The sequence below is a fragment of the Tauraco erythrolophus genome, chromosome 17 (genome assembly GCF_009769465.1).
Source record: "Tauraco erythrolophus isolate bTauEry1 chromosome 17, bTauEry1.pri, whole genome shotgun sequence".
Classification (NCBI taxonomy): Eukaryota; Metazoa; Chordata; class Aves; order Musophagiformes; family Musophagidae; genus Tauraco; species Tauraco erythrolophus.
In genome coordinates, this window is record NC_141481.1 from 14,841,492 (window position 1) to 14,864,143 (window position 22,652).

At 48.6% G+C, this 22,652-nt stretch overlaps 1 protein-coding gene across 1 annotated transcript; it reads left to right on the top strand.

Moving 5' to 3' along the window:
• Positions 1-232: 232 nt before the first annotated feature.
• Positions 233-21,605, top strand: COG7 (component of oligomeric golgi complex 7). The gene is made up of 17 exons (XM_086621914.1): positions 233-415; positions 1,116-1,264; positions 1,483-1,599; positions 1,765-1,933; positions 3,779-3,861; positions 4,642-4,764; positions 6,705-6,903; positions 8,953-9,080; positions 9,677-9,831; positions 10,967-11,083; positions 11,602-11,667; positions 12,413-12,599; positions 13,595-13,735; positions 14,174-14,257; positions 16,163-16,277; positions 18,537-18,680; positions 20,072-21,605. Exons 1-17 carry the CDS (start codon positions 250-252, stop codon positions 20,236-20,238), a joined length of 2,310 nt encoding a protein of 769 aa, XP_086478040.1. The 5' UTR covers positions 233-249; the 3' UTR covers positions 20,239-21,605.
• The last annotated feature ends 1,047 nt before the right edge of the window (positions 21,606-22,652 follow it).

Below are 22,652 nucleotides of genomic sequence, written 5' to 3' on the forward strand. Positions count from 1 at the left end.
GGCGGGTGGCGGTGCCCCCGGGGCACGGGTCCGGCCGCTATTTCGGTGCCGGTTCGCCCCGTGCCGGCACCGGGGACTCGTTTTTCTCCCCGCGCTGAAGCCGCGGCCGCCGCCCCGGAGGAGGGGGCGGGGCCTCGGTGCCGCGGGCCCCGCCCCGCCCGGGAACGCCCCCCGCGCGGCGGGCGCAGCGGGTACGGTGGCCGGCAGGGGCCCGGCGGCGCGTTTCCGGCCGGCTGCGGGGCCGCCGCGATGGATTTCTCGCGGTTCCTGTCGGAGGACTTCGAGGTGAAGAGCTGGGTGAACGCGGCGTTCCGCGCCGTGCAGCAGGAGGCGCCCGGGAAGGTGGACGCGCACGCCGCCACGCTGGTGATGAAGCTGCAGCTCTTCATCCAGGAGGTCAACAACGCCGTGGAAGGTGCGGCGGGGGCGGCCGTGAACGGGCCGGGCCGGGGCTGCTGGCGGTGCTGGGGCACGGGCTGGTGGTGCTGGGGCACGGGCTAGCGGTACTGGGGGCACGGGCTGGCGGTGCTGGGGCACGGGCTGGCGGTGCTGGTGGCACAGGTTAGCGGTGCTGGGGGCACGGACTGGCGGTGCTGGGGGCACGGGCTGGCGGTGCTGGGGGCACGGACTGGCGGTGCTGGGGGCACGGACTGGCGGTACTGGGGGCACGGGCTGGCGGTGCTGGGGCACGGGCTGGCGGTGCTGGTGGCACAGGTTAGCGGTGCTGGGGGCACGGGCTAGCGGTGCTGGGGGCACGGGCTAGCGGTGCTGGGGGCACGGGCTGGCGGTGCTGGGGCACGGGCTGGCGGTGCTGGTGGCACAGGTTAGCGGTGCTGGGGCACGGGCTGGTGGTGCTGGGGGCACGGGCTGGCGGGGACTGTGGTGATCTTAAAGGTCCGATGATCTTTAGGTCAACCTAAACGATTCCACGGTTCTCTGATAAAGCAGATATGTAAATTTCGAAGATATAACTAAAGTTTGGTTGTTCGGTGCTTTGCTTTGTTGTTTGGTTTGGGTTTTTCAAGTTTTGAGGATTATATAAGATTTCTGGAAAGCTCCTCTTCCCCGCGCGGGTTCTCAGGCCCTCCTTACTGTGCCGCTTGCTGTTTCTGTAGAAACAAGCCATCAGGCGCTCCAGAACATGCCCAGAGTCCTCCGGGAAGTGGAAGTCTTGAAACAGGAGGCAACATTCCTGAAGGAGCAAATGATCCTTGTTAAAGAAGACATCAAGAAATTCGAGGAAGACACAGCTCAGTCAATGCAGGTTGTACAAATCCAGAACTCAAACGAACCTTTTGTTGTTTGACTTTGGAAGTTGGTTTAACATCTCTGACTCTTTCAGCCAGCACCTTCCTCCTTGTATCAGGTGATTGTTTCACCTGATCTTTAAAATCCAAACCAACAATAACTCCCATAACGTTAGTACCTGTGGCACCCACCTCTTGTTTCAGTGGGCAGCATCATTTTTTCTTTTTCCTTCAGGTCCTGGTAGAGATTGACCAAGTGAAATCTCGAATGCAGTTGGCTGCCGAGTCGCTTCAGGAAGCAGACAAGTGGAGCACGTTAAGCGCAGACATTGAGGAGACTCTCAAAACACAGGTGGGTGCCCCGTTATTCTTCAGCTGTCCCACGGAGCTGTGTTTGAAAAGAGCTTTCCAAAGCGACTTTAAAACATGCACCTGTTTGTAAAGGCTCGTTGTGAAACTGGTACCAGTGCTTTCCGAGGTCATGTTCAGTAACTGGGGTGCCTCTCCCTGGGGGCAGGACGTGTCCGTGATTTCGGCCAAGCTAACAAGTATGCAGAGCAGCCTGGCGATGCTGGTGGATACGCCGGATTACTCCGAGAAGTGCGTGCACCTGGAGGCTCTGAAGAACCGGCTGGAGGCCATGGCCAGCCCTCAGATTGTCGCTGCGTTTAACTCCCAGGCTGTAGGTCAGTAAGTCTCGGTGTCGTTTGATATCGTGTATTTTCTTTAAAAAGTAAAATGTGGTTTGAGCGGGGAGTTTGTGTCCTGGAGGCTCGGGGCACTGGGTTCCGTGCCTTTGCTTCTGGAGCTGGATGCTCTGCAGCTGCCTGGGGTCCTGTGCATCTTTGATTCTCCTACGGTCTGGTGCACCCGTGGCCGCTACAGGAAATAAGGAAAACGTAAGCTGGTTTTACAGGCCCCACTGGACAGCGAAGTGGAGGTGCTGAGGCTGGGCTGCCCTGCTGTCGTAGTTCAGTTGTGCGTGGATGCTCTTCAAATGGGAAGTGCTGCTCCAGTAAGCAGAAGGCCTCTGAGTTTGCATTACCAGAGTGCTGCTGGGCATTTCTGTTACAGCTTGGTGTTGCAATCATAAGGAGATCTGTTTGGAAACATTCTGCCTCCTTACAACCTTGTAAAAGTTTTTATAATCTCCTGTAGAAGATTTGACTTTTCAGACTGCTCTTTATGCTCCTCCTTCCCTCTCCTGCTGTCACAGCACTTCTGAAGGATACCTGTTCTGGTCGTTGCTTCTCATCCGCGTGCACCGTGAGGTCCCAGTGCGGATCTGGAGCCGTGGTGCTGGTGCTGCACAGCGCTCTCTGGATTTCCTGCCTGCGTGAAGCGCAGCAGTGCGTGACCGCAGGCGGCTGGAGGCAGCAGAGGAGGGAAGATGCTCGGTGTGCTGTGCTTCCAACAGATGTGCTTAATGCTTCACATAGACCTCTCTTCTCTCTCCCATTCCTCTGCTGGCTGTCCTTCTTTGCACAGCCCCTTCTTTTTTTGGATCACCTTCACAGTAGATCCCACGCCTTTTTCCTGCTGCTGCAGTGCATTGTCCTTTACAAACAAATTCAAGAGAAAGGATGACACTTTGCAATGTTTTCTCTGCTTAGGATGAAAGTAAATTGAGTATTCACATGCTCTGTGAGTACTCCACCAAAGAAAATATAACGGTGGGAGAAAGCTGCTGGCAGCAGGTCTGCTGGAATGAGGTCCTTTGCTTGGGCATACTGTTTGGAATAATTCACTTCAATCACTGTTGGATTTCTCTTTCAAAACCTCTTCTGGGCGTGCGGAGACATGGGCTTTTTTCCCATTGAGGAGAGTTTCTGTGTTTACTGTGAAGTCCTGTTTTTTCCTAAAGTTCAGCTCCTACAAATGTAATACAAGTTCTTAGGCAGATCCCCAGAGAGTTGGTATTCAGTGACTCCTGCAGCTGAAGAGCACTTCAAGTTACTTCGTGTTCTAGTTTCTCTGCCCTCTGGGTCCTGTTTGAAAAACAAAGCCTCATTACCAGTTTCTCCAACATCAAATGTGTTTTGTGGACAGAACGATTGTCGTCCCCCTCGCAGCACAAACAGACTTTTGAGGACCTTGGCTCTCAAAGCTGTGCGTGAGAGCTAACGGTGCAGTCTGGAGGCAGCTGGCTTCGGTGTCAGCTGGGAAGCTGAGGGCTTTGTGGGGTGTGTTCTAGTTTTGTAAATAGTGGCTTGTTTCTGGAAAATAATGATTTCCTTCTAGGAAATGCTCTGGTTTTGCCTGTCTTTAATACTAGATCTCTTTGCGGGTCAGAAGTTAAATTTAAGAAGTTAAATTCATTCCTCGTGTCTGCTGCCTGTTCTTGTTTGAGTGTGGGCTTGGGGCAGTTGTGCTCCTACTCAGAAGATGCGCAAATGAAAGGTGCAAGTGTCTCTCTGCATCGGCTCTTGCACGTGCTCCCTTGAAAGCCGAATTCTGCTGCTCGGTTCGGTGACGTCTCGCCCTCGGCTTTGAGGCTGACCGTTAACTGCCTGTTATTCCCTTTTGTTTAGATCAGGCAAAAACCTTTGTTAAAGTCTTCACTGAAATTGATCGGATGCCTCAGCTTCTTGCTTACTATTATAAATGTCACAAGGTAAGCGTTTTGATAATATTTGAATGTGGTGGAGTAAACATTTGCATTCTTGCTTGGCCTGGACCGTAGGGGGAGCTGCTACATCACGGATTTTACCTCTCCTGTTGGAAGGAGGATGGAACCTGTCCTTTCCCATGTTTCCTTCCCTGTCTTCTCTTTCTGGCTCTTAGCAGCTTTGCTGACTCCCCGTGTTTCAGGAGCAATTCTCCCCTCAGGGCTCCGTGTTCCTTGCTGCACTAGACGTGGGATAGGTGCGCTCTGCTCGCGTTCTCTGTGCCTTACAGTTTTGCTTTGCTTTTTTGGGATGTGGCTATGTCAGCAATAGCTTCATTGCTGCGACTTGCCAGTTTCTGACTTCTGTAAACTCTTTTCAGGTAAGATTAAAAGTTGGAATTCCAGACAGTTCCGTAGCCATAACCTGATCCTCAAAAGTTCTCTCATGACTGTGACTTTTGAGGATTAAGTTCAAGGCAGGGGCTTGCCAAATATTTCAACTATTATGTGGGGGTATCAGTTAACAGTCTCATTTTATGAGTAAAATACCAATGTTAATTAAATCTTTGAATCAACTGAAGCCTCTAGCTTCATGCTGAAAGTCACTTCCTTCTGTGGTGCTGAATTATAGAAAAGCGTTATGCTGAAATCTGGAGAGAGGAGCAAGGGTGGGCATTGTGCTTTAGCAAAAGTCCTTTGCATGGGAGGTTCTTGCTTGGGAATAACAGAAGTTACATCTGTGGGCTCTCAGTTCTCCTCTTAGAATGGCTCTTACTACCCCTGCAGGTGCAGCTGGTGGCAGTGTGGCAGGATCTTTGCCAAAGCGACTTAAGCTTAGATCGCCAGTTGACTGAACTGTATGACACGCTCCTTGGGACCTGGCACTCACAGCTGCAGTGGGCAGCACAGGTACAGTGACCACCTGGTACCAGTGCGGGGTGTGGGAGAGGATGGGATTGAGCACGCGCTCTTCGTTCTCACGAAGCTCGGAACAGTTCATCGAGGCTCGCTCTGAGCCGTGCTCTGTGCCTTATCAATGCCAGACAGGTCCTGCAACCCACTTCCTGTTTCTTGTCCAGCTCTGGCAGACAAGGCTTGATTTTTGGTGTTCTACCAACAGCAAGGTTGCTGTGTTATTGACATTAAAGCTGCTCTATCGCTTTCATCTGTATCTTAAGCTAAATCTAATTTGTTGGTGTTGCAAATGTGTTCTGTTGCAAGACATTTGAAATGCCTGAGTTGCTTTATCGCTTGGCCTGCAGGAGGCCCTCAAGGTCACGTTGGGCTGATCCGTGTCACTCTGTGTAAGATACCGAGGGCTTCTGCTATCACCCCTTGGAGTCTGTATGCTTGTTTTTCCTGCCAGCAGTAATGCAGGATCCAAAAAAAGTTATTGTCCTTTACTGAAATGAAGAAATAAGTTCATATTATTGAGCCGGTAAGAGTTTTTCATCCATGAAGGGTAAGAGATTCTTATCTTCATGTTAAGAAGCCCGGTGCAAGTGGCAGGCTGTACTGCAAAGGAGCTCAGTGTTTCCTTGAAATGTATTTTTTCTGCCTAATGATTCGATGTGAATTACAGGTCAGATGTCAGCTTGCATTTTAGCAAATACTCTTTGAACTGGAGATAGCGAGAGAGAAACGGCACATGGGACAAAGCTCGTGTCACTCAGTCGCCTGCGTTGCTTCTGCTTTCTGAAGAATTCTTGGACCTTTTTCATGCTACTCGGTATCCATGGCGACCTTGCTGCAGGAGGCTTGTGGTGGTCCCAGCTTTCAAAGCAAACGAGCGATGATAGCTGACAAAAAACTCACAGTAAAAGGCTGTAACGCATTTCGTGCTAGTGGAGTTGAGGGTGATGCACGTAAATAGAAGTTCTCAGCTGATTACAGCCTTTCCAGCGACACTGCTGCCTATCTGACCAGTAGTTTGGCTCATGATACTGTACTGTTTCTTCACGTTTTACTGATACATATGTTTTTTCCCAACACACCTGTGTAAACTGAGTGCTCCGATTTCAAGTGCCCTTTTCTGCCAGGCGGTTTTTCGAATTATTACGGAGCCCGTGTTCTGCCGAGTTCAGTTTTGGACCTGTACCTTCCTTCTAGTTTCTTGGTTGCTGTATTCCAAGCACGGTTTCAACGGTATAATGAGAATTGACCCAGACTTTTGTAATCAGCCTGTGCTGTGTGCTAGGCCAGTGAGGTTCTTGCAGTCATAGCAGACCTCTTGTGGGTTTTTTACCTCTTGTGAGGTTTTTCGAGTTATTTTGTGTTCCCTTTCGATTGGGAGCTCGGGTCATCTGAGGAACCTGTGATCTGTTAGTGCAAAAAATGTCATCTTCGTGATCTATATATCACGCTCTCTCACCAATATGTAATTTTATATTCTTTAATAGAAAGAAACAGACGCTGGGTGTGAAAAAGTCCAGGTCGGGCCGCTGCTGCTTCCTCTCCCAGCTCTTTACTCCCCGTTTGCAGCAGCCTGCCTCTCTGCTGGCAGCATTTGCAAACCCGTCTGTTCTGCCTCTTCTGTCCCTCTGTTTCCGGAGCCCGGGTCTCTGTGCAAGGGCAGAAGGGAGGGTGCAGTGGGCATGGTTGCCCCTGGGAAGCAGTGCTGCTTCTGCTGGCAGGGCAGCAGCGCGTGTTCGGGGAGGCTGAAGAAGGTGTCAGTGCCGGGACAGACAGGACCTGCTCAGTTTGGAGGGGGACAGCCTGCCTTTGCTGACACAGCCACGCGTGGTTCGTACGTGTTGGGGCTCTCTCTGGAAGCTGTGTGCTGCTCTCTGCTGCCTGTCGTGTTCCTCAGAGGTAACGTGCTTTTGCTAGTAGCTTTTCTGTTGCTGCAGGTTTTCAAGAACCCTCATGAAGTGGTGACTGTACTGTTGATTCAAACTCTGGGAGCGTTGGTGCCTTCCATCCCTGTCTGCCTCAGCACTGCCATGGAGAGAACAGGCCAAGAAACCAAGCTGAGTAAGCTGCTGGAGCTCTACGATGCCACCGTCCACTTTGCAAGAGGGCTGGAAGTAGCAATGCTGCCAAACCTGAGTAAGGCTCTTGCCCTGAGCTTTGTCATTCTGTTCTGTCAGCTCCTTTGTACAGTTCCATTGTGGGATTTTGTTTAGTTTTACGTGGGATTATGTCTCCTACAATACTGACCAGTTACACAGCATTTGCACCTTTGTGTGTGTGTGTGTGTATCTGACACTGCAGATGTTGACACAGTACTGCAGGAGTTTACTGAAGCAGGCCTGTGCTGAGCATGCTTGCTCTCTTGGGTAAATAATATTTAGCACTTTTCCGTTTACAAGCATTAGTGTTTCTTCTGTCTAGCGGATGAGGAAATGTCTCTAGGGAAGCTGTCTGAAACCCGTTGCGAAAGATCACAAAGCATGAAAGCCAAGGAGCTTCCTGGCATTAAGTCACACCTTACTAAACAAAAGAAAACCTGCTGGAAAGTTGCATCCCTTGGATTCTTAATTTTTATTTTGTAGTTTTTCTGTTGCTACTGGCTTATGTTTTAATCAAGTGAAAATGGACGGCCAAATATTCTTCCTGAACCATTGGTGTTTTATTCCCTGGCAGCATCCTTGATGTTTGATTCAGAATCTAACCTGTGCTTTCCTTACCCTGAGATGTTTGTCATCTCAGTTCGGTCATGACTTGATGAATAATTCCCACAAACCACAAAGTAGTGCGGTGCTGTGTTTACATAGGTTTCTGCCTGACTTGAACTGTTGGCTATTTATAGTCCTTTATTGAGCTGGTAGGGCCCCTTCAAAGACCAGAGATGGGAAAATCCTAAATTAAAGCTAATGGAGCATTCTGAATGCTGTGTTTCCTGTGTTTGGTTCCTCATAACATTGTCTTGAGCTATGTAAACCCAGATTCTTACTCGATCGTGTAAATTATGATTACTGGGCAATTTCAGGGAGCACGGGTGTCGTTGTGTCTGGTTTTGCTGTCTTTGCGATTGCGTACTCTTGTCCTTCGCTTAATTTGTGTTCCGTAACTTTGTCAAAAAAACCTGATGTAAAATTCTGGAAGATGATGGAGTAGGAAGACAGCTGTGAACTGTTATCTGGGCGTGTTTAAAACAACCTGAAAGTTCTTTATTTCCATCTCTTTTGCTGTGGGGTGAGATTGTTTGGGAATAGAAATATCTCAAGAATGGAAAGGCCAGGTGACTCAGCAGAACAGGGTCAAACCAGTTCCTACACATGTGTGAGGGGAGGGGTCAGTTATGATTCATAGGATAATTCAGGTTGGAAGGGACCTCAGGAGATGATCTAGTCCAACCTCCTGCTCCAAGCAAGGTTCACTATGAGTTCAGACCATGTTACTCAGGGTATTGCCCTGTCTGATCTTGGAAATGTCCAAGCATGGGGATAGCACAGACTTTGGACAACCTGCTCCGTTACTTGTCTTAGGGCATAAAAGCTTTTTCTAATATCCAAGATTCAAAGTAATTCTGGTTTGCTGCTAGTTTGCATTTGGCAAAACTTCACCATAACATAGTGTCCAGTTCTGATTTGAGAAATAATCCTTCAGACCTGGTTTTTGTTTGGGTTTGCAGGTCCTTGCTCAGCAGAATGGCACTGAAACGCGAAGTTCATGGTTCACGTTCAGCTCTGGTCGATGAACACCATGAAGTGGTAGTGCTAAGTGAATTGAGTTAGAGTCAGTTGTTTTCAGCATGAACCAGGCTTTCTGATAAATGAGGACAGTCCCTGTTTTAAGTTGTGGGAGTCATGTGTTTCGCTTCTCAAATGGTTTCAATGCCTTCCTTCTACTGTAGGTTGAAATGTTTAATAGGTTTTTGTCACCCAGGCTGTTTTGGAGCAGTGAGTGATAATTTTCTTGAGGCACTTGTTGAGGTAGACCATCTTGGTTTTAGGAAGCAGGTAGAGATAACAACCTTGTTTTTAAAAAAAAATGAAAAAACAATCTGTGTAGTTGAGACTTAAAGCTGTTGGGCAACATTCCAAGCCTGTGTAGGCAGCAGACTCTAATTGAAGAACTACTGCATGTTGCTTGAAACAGGGTTTTTAGTGGCACGTTCATCTGTTTGTAGACTAAACATCTGATTCTTTGCAGAGGAGCAGAACCTGGTGAAAGTGATGGAACTGGTGGAAGCGGTGTATGGTCCATACAAGCCCTATCAGCTTGAGTATGGAGACCTGGAAGAAGAAAATCTCCTCATTCAGATCAGCGCAGTGCCCTTGGTAACGTAGCAGTCTTTGTTCAGCTGCACAGGTGGAGGCTTGAAACCTCTACTAAATACAAGAGTCTTTGCCATAGTTATTGCTCACTTCCCTCCTCGAATTTTTTGATAATATTTCCTGTTTGCAGTGTATTTTGATATTGTGAAGTAAATTTTGTTTAAGAACCAAAGTTAATTTCAGCAGCACTGTCAGGTCAGAGGTAGCTCCTTCCTCCTCCTCCTTTCACCCCGTAAACCAGCACTGTGTGGATCTGCTGGAGAAAGACTTTACCAGAATATTGCTGTCAACCAAGAGCCTGCTTCAGGTTCGATAGGATTTGTTAAAAGGGTCTGAAGGAAGGAAGTCCTTTTTGTAGAAGATTCTGTTGTTGGCAGAACGGTTTTCCCTTGAAGACTTGGTAAAGGTGGGATCTGGCAGCCTGACTTGTATTTAGCCGTCGCTGTGCGGGAGGGTGGAAGCGGCCAGCATTGCTCTCCCTAAGTGTGACACAGGGTTGGAGGACACGGAGAGAACTATGAGTTGCACAAGGTGTTGTTGATGCCTGGACACTGGCTGAGAGAGGAGTCAGGCTCAACTCTTTCGTTGTTGTCATTTAGGAGCACTGGGAAGTGATTGACTGTGTCCAGGAGCTGAGCCATTCGGTCAACAAACTCTTCCTCCTGGCTTCGGGAGCCGTCGACAGCTGCGTTAAGCTCACGGACGGCCTGGGAGCGTGCGGGCTGCTGAAGGCGCTGAGGGCTCTGTTGGCCAAGTAAGGGGCTTTCTGTCAGGCTGCCCCTGTCCCGGGCGCAGCACGCGTTCGGTTTGCGGCCAAGGGCTTGGCAGTGCGTGGAAAGTGGCTGAGAACCATAATACGAACCGTCCCCTCCTGCCACTCCATCCAGGCAGTGACCGCTTCGGAGGGGAAAAGCAGAAGAAGCTTTTCACAGCTAAATGGAAGACTTTTCTCAGCTGTTTTCTATTCTGCTTGGACTGAATTTTCATTTTTAATAAATACTTTTGGAGGGTAAAATGTTTCCCGAGACAAATTAAGACAAAACCAAAAGAGGTTGATGAAAGTAGAACTCCGTGACAAAACGTCTGCTTACTGAGACAAGCGACCTCACGTTCAGAATCTACCTGTAGGTGCGAGACACCCCGGTGAGGGAGGTTCACTGTAAGTTCTTGTCTTAAGGTGTTGGTGACAGCCTGCTTAAATGGTGTGCCAGGGCTGATTGCCCCCTTGTTCTTTCCTGGTATCGAAAGAGCGACTCACAAACTGTTACCTCGCTGCCCTGTGAGGAAGAGGGAAGAGGAAAACACACTTCTCTGATCTCACCTTCTTTATAGGCAATTACATAGCAGTGTGCACGCCTCCAGCTTATGGGCATTATTTAAAAAAAAAAAAGGGGGTGTGTGGAGAACAAAATGTTCTCCTTTTTATCCATGTACTCATCTGGGGAGTAGCTGAGAAAACAAATTCATGAGATTGTTGTCACTGGGGTAAGGGCCAAGTGATGTTGGAGTGGCAGTAGCCTTATAAACTTTTTCTGGTCTTTCCTAGGAGATGTGATTAGTGCAGTGGTAACAAAAATCTCTTACTCATACCTTCTTACAGGAGTGGAGAGTTCCTGGTAACCCATATGCAACAAATTGAAGTGGCCACGCAGTATCTGTTACTCTGAGTTTGTCCCTGTCTTCTTGAGCGGGCTGTGGCTGATCAGTTCTTCACATCCATGTGTTTGGACTGGAACAACAGTGCCTCCTCTGAACTCCTTTTACTATTTCTGGTTCTTACTCGGCCCTTGTAGAGAACCGAACGAGCAGATCGCAGGCCATGCAGTTACGCTGCTGTCCAACCTACTCCCTTGTGCTGGTGCTTACCTCTTCTCCATTTTCCGTTACAGGTATACGTCTGACTTTACAAATGCCTTGCAGTCTATACGAAAGAAATGTAAACTGGATGATGTCCTGTCAGATTCCCTTTTCCAGGAGGACTGGACTGCATTCCAGAACTCTGTCCGGTAAAGGGGACTTTTTTGCCTGGCTCAGAACTGATTTTTCTGTCAAAGTTGGAAGGGAATTGCTTGGGCTCAGTTTACACAAGATCTTAGTGCAGACCGCAGGGCTGTGCCCACTGAGCTGCAGTGCCACTCAGAGTGCTGGGGTTAGTGCCTGGGTTTCAGGTTGCTGCTGGCACAGTTAGTGCTGTCAGGCCCCTCACCCTGTCTGGAGCAAGACTGGATGTCATATCACTTGAAATATCAGCAACTCTTAGAATTTTTTCCCGATGGGACTGAGCTGGCCTTAGCCATGATGACAAGAAGTAGCTTGGATGAGGCTGTTGGGCAAAAAAATTTGGTATATTATCAAATGGGTGCAGAGTTAGTAGCCGGGTTAACTCTTGACAGATGTGGGCTATGGTTTGGTCATTGCATTTTATAATTACTTGACACGTGTCCGAGATGGGTTGTCTGACGGGGCGTCTGGCATTATCTGCCTCAAATCTCACATCACGTGTCTTTGACTTGTTCTTTCCCAGGATAATTACTACCTGTGGTGAGCTCCTTCGTCAGTGTGGAGACTTCGAGCAGCAGCTGGCCAACAGGTAAGCATTGCTGAACTTAATTCATGACCTGTCAACATAGGGAAGGAAACAAACCCCAAGGTGCTTTTGTCGTGTAGGCCATGGGGGGAAGGCAGAGCCACTGTGATTTTTTTCCCCCCACTGCCCCTCCCCATCTTTTGAAACATCAGACGGGTCGCAGGCTGTTCCACTCAGTCGTGTGCCCTGAGACAGTCACAAGAATCCTTTCTCTTGGGCACCTGGCTGGGCATCAGATGGACTGCCAGACTGGGGTCAGGAAGGAATTTTCCGCCAGATCAAATTGGCAAGATTCTCACCTGCCTTGTGACACGGGGCATGAATCATTTGCTGAAGTGAATCTAGGTGTGCCTCGAGTGATCGATTCCTTGTAACCTGAGGAGCGTCGGGCACAGGCAGCACGTCCATCTTTTGTCGCTGGGAGCAGTGGGCGTTCGGCCTCCGCGGTGGAACGCCTTCGTCTGGCCTGGGCGCCCGTGCTTCGTCTGGGACACAGCAGCCCGCAGCACGCAGGAGGCTGGGTTGTTCCCTGTTTGCTGGATGTTCTGAGACACAGTCCTCTCTCTTTCATCTCATTGTTTTTGCAGTTCTTGAGTGGCACAGTAGATGTGGGAGTTGGCTGTAATTAGTGTCTGCCACCAAGGAATACTCTCTCCCTTGAAGTGACATGATGGTAGTGTTGGTCTTTGAGAACAACAGTGCTGATTTCAGAGAATTTTGCTGGTGACTTTTGTGTACTTGTTTTCAGGATTTTGTCCACTGCTGGGAAGTATCTCTCGGACTCTTACAGCCCTTGTAGTTTTTCTGGCTTTCAAGATACCTGTTCTGCCGAAAAGAAGAGCTCTGTAAAGAATCCCTGGCAGGAATACAATTATCTTCTGAAGGAGAATCCATCCGAGTATGCCAGCCTTATGGAAACGCTTTACACTCTAAAGGTAGCTTTGGTGCCAGGGAGAGCCTGCCTCTGTCACAGGGTGCTGTTGGGCCGACGTTTGGTAGATGAGACCTGCCTTCCCCCTACAGCCTGATTAATTTTCATCCTGAGCTGCAGCCTTTTGATGGGCTGTGTTCCAAGTCTTCCACAGAGACACCGATCCGTGGAGAGATTAAATGTCCAAGCCCAGAAAGTTTGGACTCGTTCCATCTCTCCCCAGATGCTGGCTGTGCTTTGTGAACGTGCCCTTATCAGTTCAGGTGAGGGAGGCTTTGTCGCAGAAAGCATTGGGAAGGTCGTGTTGGAGCCATCTCAAGTTGGGCAGCCCAGGTGATGGCTTCTCAAGACTTTCTTTGCCACTTTCCTCTGCTGCCACATCTGTTCTGAAATATCACTCTGCGAGATCGTTCATGCGTGCGTCTGCGAACAGGCCTGAATGACTCCAGTTATCTTCTTGTGGATCTGAGTTGTGTTTGCCATCGTTGGTCACGTGTGGTATTGAAATCATGGTTATGAGTTCTGGCTCTTATTTCCTCCAAATGTTTTGATTTCTTTTGCACTTAATTTATCTGCAACTTGTGCAGCTCTGCCTTCGGTGTTAGATGTTTGACTTTAAACCTTTGCTAAATAGACCGGTTCCATAGGTGCCCTTCATGTAAAACTTCTGCTCAGTTCCATGCAGGGAATCAGTTAGTAGTGCCCTTTGAGTAAGAGGCAGTTTTGCCATCTTCTCTGCCAGTTTCTCAGTATCTAGCCTGTGTTTGTGCTGGAATGCGATGCTGATTCTTTGTTTCACGTTTCAGGGAGCAGTGCACAGTTTCTGTCTGGAATAACTGGTTGGAATAGGGCATCCCAAAGGAAACGAGCTGTGCCATTGCAGGGGAAGGCTCTTGTGTTAGGATGGGCTAGTAAAGACCTCTTTAAGAATGTTAACATAACGTCCATCAGTTTAGTGACTTCTGTATGTAAACGTTTTTCTGTACCTGTGTGTGTTAGGAAAAAGGTACGAGTAACCACAACCTGTTGTCTTCGTCTCGATCTGCCCTAAGCCGCCTCAACCAGCTGGCACACCACTTGGCTTTCGATTCCGTCTTCCTTCGCATCAAACAGCAACTCTTACTCGTTCCAAAGATGGAGGTGAGTAAAGCGTACGTCGAGCTGAGCTGAGCTGGGGGGGGGTTTACCTGTGGGACCCCTGGGGCTGGAGTGCAGCTCAGTGTTGCTTATCTTCCTCCTTCTCAGAGTGCTTCCCTCTGCTATCACATTTCTCCCATGAGCTGCAGTCAGTGGCCAAGTTTACCTCCCTCCATCCACAGCAGACAGCTGTGTTTGTTTGCCATGTTGCTTTTCTAACCGGCGTGAGCTCCCACAGGGAGCTGTGTGGAAAGGGCTGTGCATGTTTTGGGCCTGAGGGAGGACAAGGAAGCAGGTTTTTTTTTTTCACCATCTATGTTCTGCTTTCCAGAAGTCCTTGGGTAGTCACAGCTTGCGTCGCTGGGTGACCCCTTCCTAGAATACTGATGGACTTCACGCTCCAGAAGGTCACAGGTTCTTTCTGTGCGTTTTGCCTTACAGGGTTGGAGCTCTGGAGGCATTGGTGAGACCCTGACAGATGACCTGCCAAACTTCAGCCTGACTCCTCTGGAATATATCAGCAATGTAAGAGCACACATGGGTAGTGACTGGAAGCCCAGTGCTGGGGGAATCTATTCTGTGTTTCCTCTATTTTTTGTAAAATCGCAGCATTTGTTAGTACTGTTATATGGTGGTGATAGATGCTCGCAGTGGTCCAGCCCTCGTCAGCTGTGCCATTCCTTGTAGCTTTTCTGAAATCTCTGTCAAATTCTGGAATAGCAAAAGAAAGTTGGGAGCACAGGGAGAGGTTCTTCCCTGTCGAACTGCACTGTTTATGGTGGTGACTTTCGTAATGGGATGGGAAATGGCAGTTTTTGTTCGTGGGGGTGAATACTGAGCATATCTTTATAATGCAGCCCGTGTACCCTGGAAGTTCCTGCAATGTGTATTGCAGTGATTTAATCACACTAGGAAGTTAAAAAAAAAGTCTTGAGCTCTTACCCTTCTAATCCCCATGTGACTCCCTGGTTTCTCTTTCTGATGGAATAACAATGAAAGCTTTCTGGCAGCGGGGTGTCTGAGGGGAAGAGGAGAGTGAGCTGTTCATTGCTCCCGACCAGGCGCTCCGCAGCTCAGTGCTGCCGAGCAGCTTGCGGATTCCTCTCCCATTCTCCTGGTTGGCATTTCAAGTCGCTGCCAGATTTGCAGTTCAGATATTAGTATTATCTGCTATTATTATCTGAACACAAAGAATAATGTGATAAGCAATTTTTTTATGTTACTACCATTCTGTGTATCACACAGGGAGTGGATTTTTTCAAGGACAGGCTGCAACCAAAAGCTCTTAATGTTTTGTTTTCCTCTGGCGTATGGCTTACAAACTGTTATACTCTGCTTTTAAAGCTTCACAAAAAAACATAGAAATGTGTAAAAAGGGGTAGTCAAGCTGTGGGATAATTTTATCATGGGTAGTTTGAATTTAGCTATCTGAGAGTCTTAGGAGGCTTAGAAAGCTCATGGACAGTGTATCAGGTAAAACTTCCCAGTAAAAGAGGAGAGACATGCATGGGAAGAGGCTGAATACGCTCCCCTGCCACTTTAACTGGAATTAAAACTGAAATCTGTGTGATTGTTACTTGGTTCTGTGAGGAATCAAAGGACGTTTCTGCCTGTCCAAGGCAAAGAGGAATTTCAGAGGATTTCAGATACAGAGCATTTGTTTTCAGGTATCTTTTCAGATCTACCTGATCCTGACTCAGATCCTGCTGCTGAGTGATAGATGGGCCAAGACTGGGCCAAGGCTTTGTCTTAGGGAGTCTTGAAAGAACGCCACTGCGTTGTGCAGTAAAATTGAAGACAAAAACCCTAGAGTTTAGAAATAAATGGATGTGACATATGTGCTGTGTAGAAGAAAAGGCAGGTGATGTGAGCTCAGGAAAAAGCCGTTAATGAGCGTGCTCCGTAACGAGGAGGAGGAGCCTCGGTGGCAGCAGGTACTCGCTTTATAAACAGCGCAGTATTTGTTGTACGCCTGACGTTACGTAGCTGAGGCATGTGAATTTGTCAGCACGGTCCCTCTTTGGGAGTGATACATTTCTGTAATTCGTGATTATGTTGTCGCTTGAATCTGTGTTTCGTCTGCTGTGGTTGTGTTTGGTTCAGTCTCTTAGATTCTGCGCTAGAAAACAAATTGCCAGGAACACTCCGGAGATCAAAGATTTGCTTGGAGTAACAGTTCTCGGAATGGGTTTTTCTTAACATGATTTTTTTCAATGACTGGTTCTCTGACCTTGCGAAAAATTATTTCTTGTACAAAGTGTAAAGATGAGCAAGAGCCAATTCCTTTCCGAGCAAACGTAGATTAGTCACTTGCTGTCAAGCTCAGCTTTCTGCTTCCAGGTGTGGATGACTGCAGTTGACTTTTTTTCTCTAGCAAAGTACTTGCTTCGCATTTGTTCAGTGACTCAGCTGTTTCTGCTTCTGTTCTAGATTGGGCAATATATTATGTCGCTTCCTCTCCACCTTGAGCCGTTTGTCACTCAAGAGGATTCTGCTTTGGAACTGGCATTACATGCTGGAAAACTGCCCTACCCCCCAGAACAAGGTAAAGTGACATCAAAGACCTGAAGTGCCTATGGGAAGGCTTTCACGTTCTGACATTACATGGATGTGATGTGTTACGGTGACAAAGATAGTTGAGATCCATTTGCCATCGTCTGCTCATGCTGTTTCTTCCAAGAGTCTCTTGGTAGTACCCAGGAAGAGCCTCTCAATAACAAGTAAAACTTTTAAAGTTTTGTTCAAACCAGAGGCTTTAGCTTGGTCTGTTTAAGTTTAGTGTTCATCACAACTGTGGTTTGGGTGCAGGTTCTGAAGTATTTCTGTTTCAGAGTTGGAGCAGTATTTAATATCTTAGGTGCAGGGAGCGAACAGGAGGTACCTGGGGCAGTTCCCAAAAAGCTGTTGCAGCTCTGCCCCTTATCAGGCTGCCCGTTGGAGCACAGCTCACGGTGCAGTGTGGGCTGAGGGGGGAGTGCTGCTCCAGCTTTGCACTCCTGCCCTCTCCTTCCTGCTGGCTCCACAGCAGGGCAGTTTCCATTCATTAACCCCACAGAAAAGTGTTCACTTTTTTCTTTTTCTCGCCCAGTTTCTCTCAAAAACGTATCAATAAAGTGATTTAAATGAACTTCCTAAGAGGTCTGCTGTGCAACACAGCTGGCAGGAGTGCACAGCGAGGCACAGGCAAGGAGGAAGCTCGTGCCCATGCTTAGGAGTGGTGAGTTGTTAGGTTGGACGACCCTCTCGTGTAATGTCCCCATCTGCTGAAGAAAGCAACCCTGTGTCAGCGATCACACTGTGTGTTCTTACCCCAGACAGTATCTAAGATGAGATTCTTGCAGCAGCTGCTGCCGGGAACTGGCCTGGTACGAAGCTGTCCAGCTTCAGACCCTACTGAAATCTGGGGGGATGTCCTGTAAGCTTAATTTTACACTAATCACTTGGGGTATAAAATGTGCAGTCCTCCGTGGCCTTGCTGAGAACCACAGCCCCTTAACTTCTTGCTAGAAAAAGAGGAACCCCTGAGCTCCTTTCTTCAGGAGCAGATTATTTGTTCCCAAGCAGGTTAGTAATGCTGTTTACATGTAAACAACTTTTTCCTCTGTCTCTTTTCTGTGTAAATCCAGGAAAAACTACTGTGACATGCTATGTGCCCGTCTGTGACAAAGATTTGGAGCCCACAGTCAGAAACTGGTCTGCTGTCTGTCTGGTTTTGGACAGGTTTTGCATCTTTGGGTATTTCTTTCCTTAAGGTCCAACCATGTGTTCTAGTCTCCATAGTCAGGTTCTTGCTCAGTAGGGACACAGTTCTGGAATGCTGACTGCTTCATTTAAGTTCTTTTTTCATCCTATATTCACATCAGCTGACAAATCATTAGAGCTCCACTGCTACTACCAGTGCCACCTGAGTCTTTAGTGATGAGATATCAGGTGCAATGATTAAACCCCCGTGCTGAGGGAGGAGCAGTGGGTGCTGTGGGTGGCTGCTGTCTGAGACCACTACAGCCCCGCTGCCTCTTCAGAACTTTCTCCCAAGAACGCACCGAGTTCTTTCTGCATGTTGTTGCTTGATTTCTTGCAGCAAGCTGAGGTTTGGCTCACGTTTCTTCTTCAGGTGGCTGTCCTTACCTGTTGTGTCATTAATCCTGCTGCAGTTCACAGCAGCAGCTACATAATGCGTCTTCCCAGCAGATTGGCAGCGCACCGTGGTTTGCTGTGGTTAATCTCTTCTCAGTGTTTATTTCCACTGACAGTCAAGGAAGTGTAGAGCTTGGTATTTATGGTCTTCCTGGAACCTTCTGAGAACATGCTCTTTAGTTTAGATTTTAACATTTTTTTGTCATCTTAAAGCATTTGCGTTTTAATAGCTTGTTAATTTTCAAAAGACTTTTGAACACAGAATGCCTTTAGGGCTTGGAAAAAAAAAAAAACCCACCTTTGAATCCTTGTCATTGCAGTAGTTTGTAAACTAGTCCTGGAAGATAATGCTACAGAACATGCCAGGCAGTATCCCTGATCCCAGCCTGATCGCTTGTCAGCCTTTGGAAATGACTTAACCTGTAGAAGTAGTAGAAGAAAGTAAAGTGTTTTGGGACTTGATCTTACTTTCACTGTTGCATAGTATCAGGGAGGATATGTAACTGCTTTGATTGCTCCAAAACCAGCTGGTAAACTCTGAATCCTAATGAATACCTTAATATCTTGTTGAAGAAACAGTTAACTACTTATGACTTATGTTTTGTTAGAAACCCAGCAAACACAGATGAATGAGACTGCTGGCCACTAACGAGAATTTTCTGTCCAGGGGATGAATTACCTGAGCTGGACAACATGGCAGACTACTGGCTGGGCTCCATCGCCAGAGCCACGATGCAAACGTACTGCGAGGTCATCCTGCAGATACCGGAGCTCACGGTGCATTCCACGAAGCAGCTTGCCACAGACATCGGTAAGCTCGGTGCACACTCTGCCCTGGCAACTGTTGCCGTGGCGCACGGGCTCCTCCATCATTACTGGGTTTCTCCTTCAATCATGAGCACGTTGGTCTGATACCTGGCGTGGTGGAGTGGTTCACAGCTGCTCTTTTGCAAAGCGTTGTGTCACACCGCCCTTCGAGGGAAGGGTGGTGTTCTGGTAGGTGCTCCTGCTTCTGCACTGCTTTGTGTTTCTGGCTGTGGAAGTCAAAGTCCTTCTGAACTCAGAGGATTCCCTTAGAAACCAGTCTTAGTAAGAAAGATCTGTACATAATCAAGCGTGGCACTGCTCCTTCCCTTCTCATCAAGTGCTGCGTTGGGGCAGCATGTACCACACAAGGGGTTCGCAGCATGTGCCAAGCCTGTTGGGAGCTGCTCCAGTGGATTATGGAGGGGGCAGCTGGCTGATTTCTTCCATTCACTTGATAGCTGAAGTAGGGAAGATCAGCTCAAGGCCTTCTAAAAGTTGTTGTGGAGCGCTTGACCAGCATCCTTTTCCACAAAACCTGTAGGATCAGCTCCCTGGCCACGGTTAACTCACCGCCCTGCTGCTCCGAAGGTGCTGGATGACTAAAGTTACTTTCAACATGGAGGAATTTTCAGCAGCAAAGTGGGAGACAGTTGGCACGTTGTTCATCTCTGCCTTCTCCCGTGCCCTGCAGAGCGATTGAGGGGGGACTGGTGGATGGTGTTAGGGAAGGTGTTTCTGTGGGATAGGGAGGAAATGGGTTTTTCTTACCTGAAGCTGATGAAAGTGTCACCTCAAGACCATGACAACTATTGTGAACACCAATTAGTCCTTTCTCTGCTGTAAATCATGGATGCTGACTTCCCTATGGCCAAGCTCAAAAATACCTCCTCAGCTGCCTGCGCTCGAATGCCAGTGAATCAGCCTGAATGATCATCTCTTTTTTTTTTTTTTTGACATTGCTTAAAAACAAACCAGTGGATTAGAGGCTGGTTGCTGGGCATTCTCTCTGCCATCCTTAATTCCTCAACTGGCTTTGAACCAGTGAGCTGGAACTCCCTCCTGCCTCGACAGCCGTTCACCTGTGCAGAACGTCCCAGCTTCGTTGCAAGCTCTTTGCCTTTCGGAGCGGGATTGTGATCCGCTGTCTGTGGCCGCGGTGACTGACCACCCCGAGGGTGGCAGAACGTGTCTCTGCCCTCTGCACTACCCGGGCGGTTGCCTGAGCCGCTGCGCGGGGAGCCAGATGTGCCCGTCGGCGCGGTTCGGTTCCGAGCACACCGCCGTTCTCTGTGTGTTCAGTGACAGGATTCTCGCCGTCGTGGAGGACTAAAAATAACTTTTATTTGCACAGTGTCTGTTGCCTGTTCAAATACATGTTTATCCTTAATCTTACAGATTATCTAATAAACGTGATGGATGCCCTTGGCCTTCAGCCATCGAGAACGCTGCAAAACATTGTAACTCTCTTGAAGGCAAAACCAGAGGACTACCGGCAAGCTGCGAAAAGCGTGCCCCGCAGAATGGCCAGCAGCGTCGCTGCCATGAGGGGCCTGGAGTGGTAGCTGTGGTGTTCCTGCTGCTGGGCACTCGAGGGCTGAGCTGCTTGGGGCTTGGTTTTGCGTCCCTCCAAACTTTGCAAGGACAGTGAAAATGTCTCGAGGGATTAGGAAAATTTATTTCTGAATGACTTGTGATAAATGTCTTTGTCTAGGGAAAGCTTGTTCCATTTTTCCGTCTTTGGAAATGAGGAAAGGTCCTACAGCCAAATTTACCAAAAACTGTCTGGATGACCTTGAGCAGGCTGAGCAGTGCGGCCGGCTTCTGACTCGAAATGTTCTGCTGGAGAGGTCATGCTTCATGGCGGTGAGATGACTGGCTTTTTCAGAAAATTTAATCAATTCTGAATCTGAAATTATGGGGTAGGTGCAACAAAGATCGACTGATTGGAAGCTGTTTTACCTGGAGGCAGTCGTCATTGCTCAAGTCTGTCATTATTTAGACTGTCAAGAAGACAGTCTCGTAGATGAGGCGTGATCAAGCTCAGCCCTGAGAATAAAACCAGTTTTGTAGGTTGTTTCTTGTGCAATTAATGTATTCTACTGAAAGCCATGAAGTTTATAAGAAATTTAATGAAGTGTTGCTTTCTTGTAAAAATTATTAAAGCTTGGTATATAGATCTTTGTAAAACAACTCGTATAGCTTAAGTATGCTTCCAGCGCTCCCACAGCTGTTTTTCTTGGGAGGAAACTGGACAGAATACAAAGAAGTCCCAAAACTGGAGTGCCAGCTGGGTGAGGTGGTGCTGGATAAAACCTCACGTGCAAACTCTTCTGTTTTGGAGGAGAGAAACCTCTTTCTTCCCCTTATCTGTATCTACTTCTGCAGTTTTCTTCTCTTCACCACCAGATGCCTTGGAGAAATAATTCTTTTCCCAGAGTCCATGTTTTTGCCTCTTCTTTCCTTAACTTGGTTCAGGCTGCTCTGATCAGTGTTCAGCCCGATCCACAAATCTTTCGCCGGCTTTGCTTTTCGGCCACTTTTTTCCCCGGCAGCCCCTGTCCTTCGGCCAGCTCTCGTGTCTTCTCCTCCTTGTCGGACTCATTCGCCTGATGCGTCCTCCCCCGGGTACCGTGTGCTCAGCTGCTGCGGCCACCGAAGCTGCTGCTCTCCTGACGGGTCCCACGTCTGGTTTTGGCACACCAGCATCTTTTCTGTCTTCTGTAGCACCCACGGAACGTGCCGGTACAGGGCCTGTGTTTTACCAGTGGTGCATTTCTTCACTGAAATTGGATCCCTTTGCTGTTCTCAGCTGGACTTTGGTGATACTTCAGTTTCAAATCCGTGGTTTGTGGGAGGTGAGGAGAGCAGAGGTGCTTTATAAAAACAGTTTTTGGGTTTTGTGAATCTTGGCACCTAAAAGTGTTTCAGAGCAGAGAAGTAAAATGTGTTTTCTGGATTTTTTTTTTTTTTTTCCTTGTCTGGGTTTTCGGTTAGATGTGTACTCTTTTGTTTCAGGGTATGAAAAGTATTAAAAAATCCTCATACAAGTGGGAAATTTGGTACCACATTGAGTCGGGGCTTCTCAGGTGTCTGGTTTGGCTGCGATTTGTGAAGCCTCACCCCGGGAGAGCTGTGCCCGACTCCGTTCCCGGTCCTGGCCCGTCCTCAGCCGAATCTCCCGGCGCTGCCGCCGCAGGAGGGAGAAAACCCTTTGCACACATAGGCTTATCTGCCATCAGTCCATCTGGGGAGAGAGACGGGCTGGTAGAGGTGAAGTCAAGAACCGGAGACACTTTCTGCTTTTATTAGTTGTCAGACGCCCTCTATAAACCAGCAGTAACTGGAATAGCAAACTGTCCGTGTCCTGCCCAAGAACACGCTGTTCCAATTCACCCTCGCAGGGAGACGGGTGAATCTCGCTGTTTGTGCCTCTCCCATCCTCCCGCCTTGTCGCCACAAGATGAGGATTTTCGAGGCTGTTCCTTCCCTGCTGCTGCGGCGTTTCCCGGGGCAGATGGCCGTAGGGCTGGTGCCCAGCTGGGGCTGGAGGGGTGAGAGGCTGGAAGGCACCTGCTGCTGCTGCCTCCGTTGCTGGCAGCTCCGTGGCAGCAGACGCCGAGCCCAGCCGGGGTGCCAGCAGCCGAGGGGCTGCATTTCACAGTGCCTGGGAGGGGGCTGGCCTGGGACAACAGCTCTGCCCTCCGCTCTCCGCAGCCCTCTCCTTGCGGCGAGCTCCTCCCGGGCACCGCTGCCTCACCGGCACAAGGAGCTGGCTCGGGGCGATTCTTTTCCCATATAAAAAAGCATCTGATGTCTCTGCAGTAGCTTGATGTTTGAACAGCTGTTCACGACCAGACCTGCTGCTGGCAATGGTGACAGTGCCTGTGGTGGGAGTGTGGCAGTAGGTGCCCGGGGCTTTGTTCGCAGCTTTCCTGGTGTTTTAAGCAAGTCGCTCTATTGTGTTTCTTGCAGGGAA